This window comes from Liolophura sinensis, chromosome 7 (genome assembly GCF_032854445.1).
Source record: "Liolophura sinensis isolate JHLJ2023 chromosome 7, CUHK_Ljap_v2, whole genome shotgun sequence".
In the NCBI taxonomy this organism is placed as follows: domain Eukaryota; kingdom Metazoa; phylum Mollusca; class Polyplacophora; order Chitonida; family Chitonidae; genus Liolophura; species Liolophura sinensis.
The window spans coordinates 35,015,803-35,027,038 of NC_088301.1; the positions used below are offsets into that span (position 1 = coordinate 35,015,803).

The 11,236-nt window shown below is 36.4% G+C and overlaps 2 protein-coding genes across 2 annotated transcripts; both read left to right on the forward strand.

Annotated features, from left to right (window-relative positions):
* Positions 1-270: 270 nt before the first annotated feature.
* On the forward strand, positions 271-6,944 carry LOC135471198 (F-box/LRR-repeat protein 2-like). Its single transcript, XM_064750310.1, has 9 exons — positions 271-306; positions 645-881; positions 1,955-2,199; positions 2,439-3,386; positions 4,008-4,179; positions 4,876-5,039; positions 5,775-5,861; positions 6,269-6,383; positions 6,830-6,944. The coding sequence occupies exons 4-9, from the start codon at positions 2,518-2,520 to the stop codon at positions 6,935-6,937; spliced, it is 1,515 nt and encodes a 504-aa protein (XP_064606380.1). The 5' UTR covers positions 271-306; positions 645-881; positions 1,955-2,199; positions 2,439-2,517; the 3' UTR covers positions 6,938-6,944.
* LOC135470870 (G patch domain-containing protein 4-like) lies at positions 279-2,166 on the forward strand. The gene is made up of 3 exons (XM_064749918.1): positions 279-306; positions 645-881; positions 1,955-2,166. Exons 1-3 carry the CDS (start codon positions 279-281, stop codon positions 2,164-2,166), a joined length of 477 nt encoding a protein of 158 aa, XP_064605988.1.
* Positions 6,945-11,236: the final 4,292 nt, after the last annotated feature.

An 11,236-nucleotide genomic window follows, 5' to 3' on the forward strand; every position in this document is an offset into this window, starting at 1 on the left:
TGGTCCTATTTATAGTCATTTATACAAGCTGGTTACCTGAGAATCTGGATGAGCGTAAAGAAGTTCATGTTACAGGTTTGTATGTCCAGATATTTTTTAGATACTTAGATGCTTTTGTGAGCTCGCTTTAAGTTCTCAACGTTTTATTCCGACAATAAAGCTTACGGCTCTCAAACAAGTAAAATAAGCCACTTTAATAATGTTTGTGCGCAGTTAATACTGGGGGAGATAACTTTCAATACATATTCCAGATTATCTCCCTTGCTTCTGGGGAGGTTATGGCAGAAAAGGGAAATAGAGAGAAACGTAAGCATTATTATAACATTGGCCAAAAAGTAAAATGTCACAAGAATCGGGGCGTATTGAAAACTAAAAACTTCCCAGTTGGTTAAAAATAATTAGTGTCTGTAGATTTGTGGAAACATTACAGATCACTACATATTACTCACAGTGACGTAACGAAATCTGAGCACCTCTCAATAATTCGGAGTGCTCCCCGTCTCCCAACCACTACTTTGTTACTAATTAAGTTAGATCTGGGAAGAGCAGGTTGGATATGTTACTATTTTCTTATCTCTTCCCTACCTATTTAAAAACTTGTTTCTCGTTTGACAGTTTAATAAATTTTGTTATTTTTTTAACAGTCTTTATTGAGAAAGTTTTGAAGAGAATCCACCCAGCACCAGAAAGTGACATTGAATATGATGGTGATGGAGATACAGAAAATAGCCAAGAGAACCCTCCCTTGAAACATTATACAGTACTTCCTCCACCCCCAGGCATCAACCTGACAGATTTGATTGTGGAAAAGAAGCACAAGGACATAGATCACTCAGACACGGCTTCCTCAAGTTCAGACTCTGAGAAAGATTCAATTCAAGGTTGTTGCATTAATTTGTCTAAATTATTTTTATAATAATAGTAAAAGTTTTAAAAAGTTAAATGGTGAACTAGTATTCGAGGAAGTATTGACAAAATAATATTCACTGCTGGCAATTAACTCTTTCATAACTACAATGGTGGTGTGCTTCATACTTTGTTGGGGGCTGGGGGACAGGATTTAACATTACTTTCTCTATATCTGAAGCATTACTTTTTCAGATTTTTTTTGTCTCAGTGTTCATGATAAATATCCTTTATCAAGTATTATCTGTGCTCTTTATAGCCGTGCTCTTCTCAGCTCGTCCTATTTTACTAAACCATTTGGTAAAAGCATACAAACCTTCAACCTGCATGGTACATTTATACCAATTGAACTTAATAATAGTGAAATCTACACAACCATTGAATGTATTTTTTTTATTTGTTTTGTTCCCAGAATTCATACTCATATTCAGTACATCCCATATTCTCCCTGTCTGCAAGCTAGCTGTTCACCCGTTACCATTAGCCATTACCTTCTTACCATATAGCATTTGGCAACATCATTTTCACAAGTCGTCTTCAAAAGCTTTCTGTTTCCCCAAGATTGCCTCCTGAAAACTTACTTCAATCTCACTCTTCAGGTCTTCAAGGCAAAATATGTCATAAATAGCTTGTAAGTTTGTGATTTTGTACTGAAGAGTATAAGACCAGAAAAGAGTCATTATTACAGCCACATTTCTTTGATGTATTGTATGCTGCAGTCAGTGATTTCTTGTTTGCTTGTTTACTTAATTACATCATGTCCTACATTATATGAGATTATCCAAATAGGGGCAAATAATTGTTACAAAATATTATTTTTTGTGCTGGAACAATTTTCCAGCAGAATATCATCCCATGTTCCATGCAAACCTCAAAACACTTTTCTAAAATCAATAGAAATCTCAGAATCAGGAAAAATGGGCAAGTTAACCATTGACGAAATTTATGGTCATTTTAGGTATTCCAACTCTGTTTATATTGTTCACACATAACTTATGATGATTAACATTAGGTGGTGTTTAACTGAATTGGAATTGTTTGACTGTAGCAAGAAAAAGGAGGAGACGGAAGAGACGCGCCCCTCAACCTGACTCTGATGACAAGAAACAGACAGAGCAGTTGGATCAGAAAGAGGAAAGACACGAGCCAGCTGAGGTTTTTTCCAAGAACAAAAAGAGAAAATTGAAAAAGAAACGAAGAAAAGCTACCCTTCAGCAGAAGTCATATCCATCAACATTTGTCTATGAACACCAGGAATAAAGAGTACATGTCAGTGATGTTGATCCATGGATTGTAAGTGTATGTAGAGAAACAGAACAGAACATTAATATATTTCCATTCTCTCAGGAAGACTATGGAGTAGCACTGGATAGCATGCATGTAATTTTTATTCATAAGATACTGTAATTCATCCATTAGTCTTCACTAAGAAAATATTATTGTGGTGAAATTGAATTTTTCCTTCAATGCAATATTTTTTAAATCAGATGTCTCCTGAAGTAAAAGTGTCACTTTTTTCAATTACATTTCAGTTGATGTACAAAACACCTCCCTGAAACATTTACCACTTAGCAATGATGGTTATTTGTGGGAAAATAAGTATTGTAGACAATGGAGAATGCTAATGAAGATAAGCCAACTTCAAACCTTGATTCGCCTTTGTCAGAAACCACTCATTGCTGGGGTATAAATGGTACCCCATTGTCAAGTGGGAGAAATGCAGCTGTTCAAAAGGAGGACAACAGCTTTGATACATCATTTCCAGAAACATTTCATTCCTTCAGCATAGGAAGTAACCTATCATCAAGTGGACGAAATGCCGCTGCTTCAACCGAAAACAACAGTGGTATGGTTCAACAAAACAGTGGGAGTTCAAACAAAGAAACCTTAGATGTTACATTAGGTGAAGATCCTGAAAATGGTGTTGGTGATTTCATTGGTTGGATGCCACAAGAGATTGTGATTAAAATACTTTCCTATCTTCGTCCACAAGAGCTAAGTATGTCAGTTGCACCTGTGAGTCGAAGATGGCATAACATCTCACACGACCCAGCCCTGTGGCAGGAACTTAACATTAAATCAATCAGTAGTGTCAATCTTTGTAAGGTTGTACGACAATGTACCAGTCTCCGCAGGTTGGTGTTGCAGGGTCGAGACAATCTCTCTGTCGGTGAGACTATGGTCATCACCGATTTCTGCACCTTGCTAAAAGAACTAGACCTGAGTTTCTCCAAGGCAGTGACTGCAGATCACCTGAAACCTTTTGTAGATAAATGTTTGCTGCTGGAGTACGTGAATGTGGAAGGATGTGAGAATGTGGACAGAGATGTTGTGACTGTTTTAGCCAGAGCACCATGTCTCTGTAGGCTCAACTTCTCCCACTGCACTAGATTAAGGGACAGTGATGTTCTGCACCTGGCACAAAACTTGACAAAAATTACTGCCCTAAATATAGATGGAATATTGTGGGTTACTGACGAGTAAGTATACAAAGAGTGAAAACACAGACTTGTTACATAAACTCATACAGTACATTACAGTCTTGGGTCACTTTATTTAATTTCTCTTTGATTAAATTGTTAAGCCATACCGACATGTGAACGTTTACTATAAAGTATTACAGTGAAACTTTGATATAGCAACAGCCAAAAACTCCTGACAAAATCATTATTTCCTCGTGATCTATTAGTGCTTACAAGATCTAAAGCTAATATGAATGCTAATCAGTGTATTTAGGTTACTGTGCTATACAAAAGTTTCACTGTACATTTATTTATAGTATCCTGTAAAGGTGTTTAGTTTTAGTAGATAAGTTGATTGAATTTTAACCTCATTCTCTGCTAAAGACACTTTATGTATTATTATATGTCCAGGTGACTGGATTTAGTGTTTTGTTTAATCTACTTTACCTGGATCTGGCGTAGAGTAGTGAAATATTCTTGAGCACGGCATAAAACACCAATCAAATAAATAAATACTTTACCTGGATTGCTGAAAGTATTCTTTCCTACATTGGTACATGGCCGTATGTACTGATAGTTTGCAAAATGTTACCATATTACAGTATCAGAATTGGATATCTAGCTGTTGTTAATTTACAGATCTGTGATACAGTTGGTTCAGCTGCATTTTGTCTGGTTGACAAGTTTGGTACTGGATGGTGAGAAGCTGAGTGACTCTAGTATAGAGTCAGTATCAGAATGCTCACACCTCACACAGTTGTCACTGTCCTTCAGCGAGGAACTTACAGATACATCCCTTGTCTTCCTGCAGGTAATTGTTTCACATCAATAAATAATTAATGGTTGCATGAGCAGCCAAACAAGCGTGAAGAACCATTTTAGCTTATCTCTTTTTGTGAAAACTTTCTTATCACAGTTTGTGAAATCTTTACTATCACAGGCTGTGAAAACTTTACTTTTTTTTTTTATATGTGATTAGAAAAGCTTTCTGTTAGTATCGTATCGAATCCTTTCAAAGACAATGATAAACTGGTAGTGGTATGCTTGAATTGTGGTTTCACTTTAAACCAGTTTTGTCTCATTTTAGTTGTAATACTGATAGATATAACTCTGCATTATAAGAATTTTAATGTTTAGGTGAAATACAAAAATAATGCAATTGAGAAATGTCCTCCTTTTCCTTTTTTTCACTCTTCGATGTGTGGAACATTCTGTATACTGTGGGAGATACTGTTTTCATTGTGTAGATGTATGCTTGTCACACATCTTAACTAGCTCAACGAACAGCTCTAGGCCAGATGGTTAAAAGTTACTTAGGCTGTAGAAACTAATGTAAAAGCTTGGTACAAACTAGACCTTATACTAATCTATCACTGGTTATTATTTGCCCTTTTTGTGTTTCAGAATCAGATGTTGTTGTAAACCAATGAGGGAACTGCATGTGTGTTGTTTGCAGTCCAGCTCCTTCAAAATGTATGTTGTCTATTAAACTATAAACTTGTTGTAGGAACTCTCCAGCCTGACAGATCTGCGTCTAAAGCATGGTGCCGAATTCACTTCTCAAGGGCTTGTGCAATTTTTCCAGGGACCAAGTATGTCAGCCTTACGGCATCTCAACCTGTCAGAATGCACAGAGTTGAATGATGAGGGAGTACTTTCTCTCGCCAAGTGGTAATATTATTCCCATTCTATTTATTTTCTATATTGTGCACAAACTGGCAATCTTATTTGTACTACAGGACAAAGTTGTATGTGACTTCCTGTCACCTACCAAATATTTCATGATTTCATGGTTCATGAGGCAGAGCAAACATGGCAATCCACAGTGCTTGGCAGAACACTTTTTGGGAGAAAACAATTGGTTATAAAGTTTTACTGTCTCTTCTTCCTCTCCGGTTTTAGGTAGGAAGTGTTTCCCTGAGCCTGGTTTTCCCCCCCCACCAAAGCACTGGTCGTCATCGTAAAGTGAAATATTCTTGATGGAATAGAACACCAATCAAATAAATAAATAAATTAATGACCCATTAACATCCAGTGATAAATTTCTTAAAAAGCCTGAACTTCTCATCCGTAATTCAGTGTATGCACAGTCAGTTGATCGAACATTGTCTAAGATCAAAGAGGTGAAATGTTTAGGCGAAATACAAAAATAATGCAATTAAGAAATGTCCTCTTTTTCCTGATCTGGTGATTTGAAAAACTTTACCACCTTTTCAAAAGTTTTGTGAAGAAGATTCCTAAATATTGGAATTACTTTACTGTCAAAAATAAATAAATAAATTATGCCACTTTCCTCAAGTCATAAAACTGACTGTCATCGTATGAAGTAATAGTGTTAAATAACAATATAAGAAATAAATGATTGAATTTATTAATTAGATAAAAGCATTTGCATTGATCTTCCAGCTGCGGGTCTACATTGTGTGAACTCCAACTTTGCTGGTGCTGGAATGTAACAGATAGAGGACTGATATCCATTATTGATCACTGTGGGTAAGTTTTCCTTATATTAATGTGGATGTGCTGTATTTGAATATTTATATCCGTATTATACACAGATTTTTTAAAAATTTCTAAATGCACTATGTGATCACAAAATATTACTGGTTATAGGTAAGATTCTCATTTTTGCTGAACACCACATGCCAATAGGCATATTTTATTGAGTCAAAGTGACCTGTAGTTCAGTTAGTATCCTTGAGTTTTTGATTTTATACATAAATGTAGCAGGGATTCTACTAAAAATGTTGCTTTAAAAAGTATAACTATTGTATTGAATGACAAAATTATGGTAAGAGATACATATTACTGGTGGTGCTGCAACTATAAATGTTGCGTTCACTTAGCCATGAAACTACCAAGTGCTGTTTTAATACCCATTTGGTGTATGCTTCTTGTAGGAAGCTCCAAAGCCTTATTCTTACTGGGGTGGTTACTCTTCGGGGTGAATGGCTGGATAGGATTCAAGATGAGTTACCCTATTTGAAGATGTTGGATCTTCAGAAATGCCATGGGGTTAGTCATTTATAGTTTGTGGCTCACAAGTTATTCTGTAAAAAGTAAATGTGTTTTCAGTGGCTGTTGAGAATTCCCTATCTAAAGGCACATATTGTGAAACAATTGCTCTCCTGTCTATCCATGCTTAGAATTTAACTGCACTTGTGATTGTTCATGTTTTCCACAGCTCTGTATTATCCTGAAAATGTGAGTGAGTAGCTTGGCCTAGAGCTAAGCCTGTGCTTTCCTCTGATTGTGTGCAGTTTAAGTATCCCTGCTGAAAACGTCTTGAGATCAGAGAAGAAGGAAAAATTTATAGTGATTGCAGCCAAGAACTTACAGTTTGCCTCAACATTCACTGTGAATGAACAAACAATTCAGTCAATCAAAGATGTACATGTATGTGTGTAGTTGGATGTATGTATTGTCATAAATAATAACTGAATTTGTTGTGCCTGTTTTAGATTGAAGACGAGATGATTTTAACACTTGTGAAGTGTAAGAAAGATCTCACAGTGCTGAATTTTTTTGGACAAATTTGTCGCTACTTCACTCGGTGTACTGATTTATAGAGGAAAGTCTCTCCTATCCAGTATGCTGTGATCTACATGTATGCTCCTCACTGGACAAGACAAATCATTGTGAAGATCAAGAAGGACATTTTCTTTTGGTGTAAGATTCACACCAAAATTGTAACTGTTCATCCCAGAAGAACTTAGTTGGCTATTCTGTATTAGGTGAAAAGTGGCAAAATAATTCATGACTCAAAATATGCTCTTGATCTGCTACCTCATGTTTTCTATTTTTTGTGCACTATTTTCTGGACCAGAGAATAGATGTCCGCAAAGTATTGCTTTCTACTCCATTTGCAATCAGTCAGCTCTTCACCAATGAACATGTATGCTCAAATCCAGCCCAGATTGGTTCAGTTATTGCTTCAGTGACTAGATTTGTGAGATACCTGGTGAAGGGCACTTGTTTGTTTTACGGTCATGTCACACTAAATACAAACAGCTGTCAAATATGAGATTTTAAAGTAGATTAATCAAAGAAGTGGATTTTAAATATCTGATCAAAGAAAAAACTCTACCATGAGATGGTTCGGTTTACAACGTGCTAAAGTAATTCAGATAAAGGTACAGTGACCCTCGGTACATAGAGAAAAACTATGTAAAAATGATGCCAATACTGGATCAATCCAAAACGGACCACCACTCAAACATCAAAGTCAGGACATTACAAAAACAAAATATGCTGTAATTCCAAAACGACAACCCAACAGATACAATCAAACACGTTACAGTCTTGGATATGTATTTTCCAGTTCTCAGGGTTCGAGGGGCCTTCAGTACAGTGTACGTTCTTATTCGTCACATGTGGGAAAGTAAGACAGTAGCTAGTCTAAGATCATCGGAGATTTAACCTACATTAGCATTCCGGTTTTCTCGCGAATTTACCTTTACTTTTGCCATGTAAAAATTATGCTTAAAATAAACAATTTAATATAATGAGGAAATAAAATAAATAAAAAATCCCAATTTAAAACCTGTCTTGCCGCGTTGGCATGTATGTGACCACCCGGCACCAATGACTTTGAGTATCAAAAATATCTATATACTGTTATCCAGGCGAACTGGATATTGTTGCAGTAATGGTGACTTCTCATGTCAGATTCGTCACCAGTCATCACCAGCTGACAAGCCTAAGCAGATGGTGGACATTGCAGCAATTTAAGACACACTTTGATAAAGTAAAAGAAAAAAGTAAAAACGCGGGAGTGTGAGGTCACTAAACCTTTTCATTTGGCGTATGTTTTGGTTGGTTTTATAAACAAACCATTATCTTTTACATTATCTTTCATATTTCTCATGCTAGCGTCCTCTCCGGCCGTACATGGGAAGGTTTCGCAGCAACCTGCGGATGGTCATGGGTTTCTCCGGGGCACTGCCCGGTTGTACCTCCTACCATACGTTCATCAGGTCCCCAGAAGAGTGTAATAACATTTAAACATGTCTAATGATATTAGACCTATTGATGGAAATGATAATTTCCGATGGAGAAGTGAAGATATAGTTGTATTTTTTGTTAATTTTTTTACCATTTGTTTGCAGTTCAGCCTAATGCGGCGAAGAAGTATGAAGTATGATCACTTTACCAAACCATTTTCACTCCGTTTTAAAAACATAAAAATGTATATAACATGGGCAAAAACTGTTCTCAAATTGCGTCACTGCATGTATTATAGGCTACATGGTTTACTCAAACATCTCTGTACTGGTGCATGTAAGTTATTTAACCTGTAGCAGCTTATGGAGCCACCGTTATTATATTAAATTCTATATAGTTACGTCTGTATAGGACAGTTGAAGTACATGTCGCATATAACGTGGACGATGTGCCACAGAATTAGATAATATCGAGCTCTTGGCGCTTATAAAATCGTTATAGGACGCCTGAATGGTAAAAGAATGTGTGATTTGAAGCATGGATTTCCACATACACAGTTTCGTCATAGTTCAAAACGTCAGATTATCGGATACCAGCATTAGTTATGATTTTGGGAATTTATGTAACATCAACAGTATCACCTTTATGTCGGATTGAACTCCTTACCTATGATTTTTTTCGGCTTAAATAAAAGACCTTTCTATGATACTTCACTTAAATTGAATGAGGTTTCCTTCTACACGTAGACAGGCAAATGTCATCCATGTGCAAAAATGGATATCAGCTATATCTACCCTGTGTTAATTGTGTAAATAGTACCATAACATTTGAGCGCGGCGCGAAATAAGTTGCTTACTTTCAGGGCCAATAACTCCGTGGGGCATTTAATGTCAAGTTTGTGAGGACAGGTAACATTTAGGCCTACATGTGATAATGAGTGAGGATTGAGATAGGAGTGGAAATTTGTTTATAGAGTTTTTAGATATCTGCAATATGAATTAGTATAATTCATGATTTTGGTATAGTTTTGTTATATGATCTCTGATGTGATGAGAATTTGCCTCTTCTTTTACAAGACCTTTATAGCGAATGCCTTAATGAGGCCATTTTGTATATGCTGACACAATCAACAAAATATTTATAGATGGATGCCATGACTGACTTCATAAAACATCTGCCTCATACGAGAATTCCATCAATTTAAAAATCGTGATATTTAGCTCTTAGAATATAAGAATTCCCCTGCTTTTCTGGATTACCGGTACCATGCATTTAATGGTCTCAGGACATTATGTCATTGATGTGGTGTATGCCACACGTTAATTACGGGTACTCTGGTTTTCTCCTCCATAAAACTGACTGCCAAAACTTAAAAATTCTTGACGTACTAGTATGTTACCAGGTCAGAGGCAAGAAAACAAAAAACAGCAGATGTGACGTCACACAACACCAGAAGTGCGATAGAGATATTACTGGACAGAGCTCAGGTTCTCTTTAACAAGTTTAGTATTTCGTTATGGAAAACAGGTGATTTTGCAGAAAATTATGTGCTTTTTTGCAGGTGTCGGCTCTGCGGATAAACTTGAAGAGCATATGCCAAGCATTGGTGTCAATATGCGGAAAAAGCATATCGGGTATCTGCCACATCTTGTTCCAGTGAGGCAACATTTTTGATATATGTTGGCAGAAAAGCTCGCTGTCTGTTACACTATGTGCTGTGCCAGTATTAGCAATAAAAGCAACACTAAACGTCAAAGCAAGCATTTTTATATTTTTAATTTATTGTGTCTCACAATTCAACATCAAAATACATGTACAGATACATTGTATAGTTCCCTATTTTTTTTTACTGTTTTAGATGTGAAAATTGGCCTTTATTTCTGAACTACTTTTCACATACAAAAAGTGTGTTGAGTTTGGTTGTGGACCTGTTTATTTATTTGATTATTGTTTACCGCCGTACTGAAGAAATGTTACACGATGACAAACGGTGGTATGGATGGAGAAAACCGGAATGCCCTGGGTACGACCATTGCAAGATGCTTCTGGAAGGATGGATTGCTTTGTTTTGATTTTGTTCTGTGATTTCCTAATCCCTTTTACATTAATATTAAAATTCTTCGCGATTGGAACTATTGGAATTAATTTAACAACATACAGCTGACAAAACCGACAACAGTTCCATTCATGCAAACACTTTCAGAAAGACTTATTGATTAAAACCACTAATGAAGTCACGTTTTCGAATCCAGCTCTCGTTGTTTCAAATGCAACTTAATTCAGGGAGTTTGTCAGGTACCTGGCGAATGTTGGTGGTGTGATTTGAGCATTCCCGTTTCCTCCACCCTTGTATGTATGACAGCCGTTATATTTTAGTGAAAAATTCCTTAGTGTACGGTGTTAAAGACTAATAAAATATCTGAATTAATACATAATGAATGAAACAGTTTTTCAGTGGCACTGGAATGAAATATATGTAACCTGCACACAGGAACATACATTACTAATCTGAAAATGAACCTATTAGTATAATTAGTGCCGTTCAAACAAGAAAATTTTAACAATTCGGGTACTGTGTCCAGTTTTCCGTCAAAGACACAGCATAAGTGCTCCAGTATTTTCCTTCTATTGCTTGAAATAAGTGATTTCAGTGGAATGCGTCGTGTAACATATCTTCGTTATAAAATTAACATCTTGGGTATTATCAGATAATAGCAAACACCTGAAACTGACAGGTGGTAGATCAATACATTTTCGGGACAGGCGCACTGAGCTCAAGCTGTCACTCAAAGGTACGAAAGGCGGGGCATACGGAGATACGTCACACGAGTGAACCCATCCTTCACGACCTAGTTTTTCAACCGTGACTCTTAAGTGTTTTAAGACATAGAAAGTAGCTTTAATTGCACGAGGAGATATATACG

Bases quoted from the DNA above. Each gene is read 5' to 3' on its own strand.
- LOC135471198 (XM_064750310.1), top strand. From the start codon at position 2,518: ATGGAGAATGCTAATGAAGATAAGCCAACTTCAAACCTTGATTCGCCT. The intron at 3,387-4,007 runs GTAAGTATACAA...GTTAATTTACAG, and splicing joins ATATTGTGGGTTACTGACGA to ATCTGTGATACAGTTGGTTC. The intron at 4,180-4,875 runs GTAATTGTTTCA...AACTTGTTGTAG, and splicing joins CATCCCTTGTCTTCCTGCAG to GAACTCTCCAGCCTGACAGA.
- LOC135470870 (XM_064749918.1), top strand. From the start codon at position 279: ATGGCAGAAAAGGGAAATAGAGAGAAAC. The intron at 307-644 runs GTAAGCATTATT...TTTTTTTAACAG, and splicing joins AAAGGGAAATAGAGAGAAAC to TCTTTATTGAGAAAGTTTTG. The intron at 882-1,954 runs GTTGTTGCATTA...GTTTGACTGTAG, and splicing joins TGAGAAAGATTCAATTCAAG to CAAGAAAAAGGAGGAGACGG.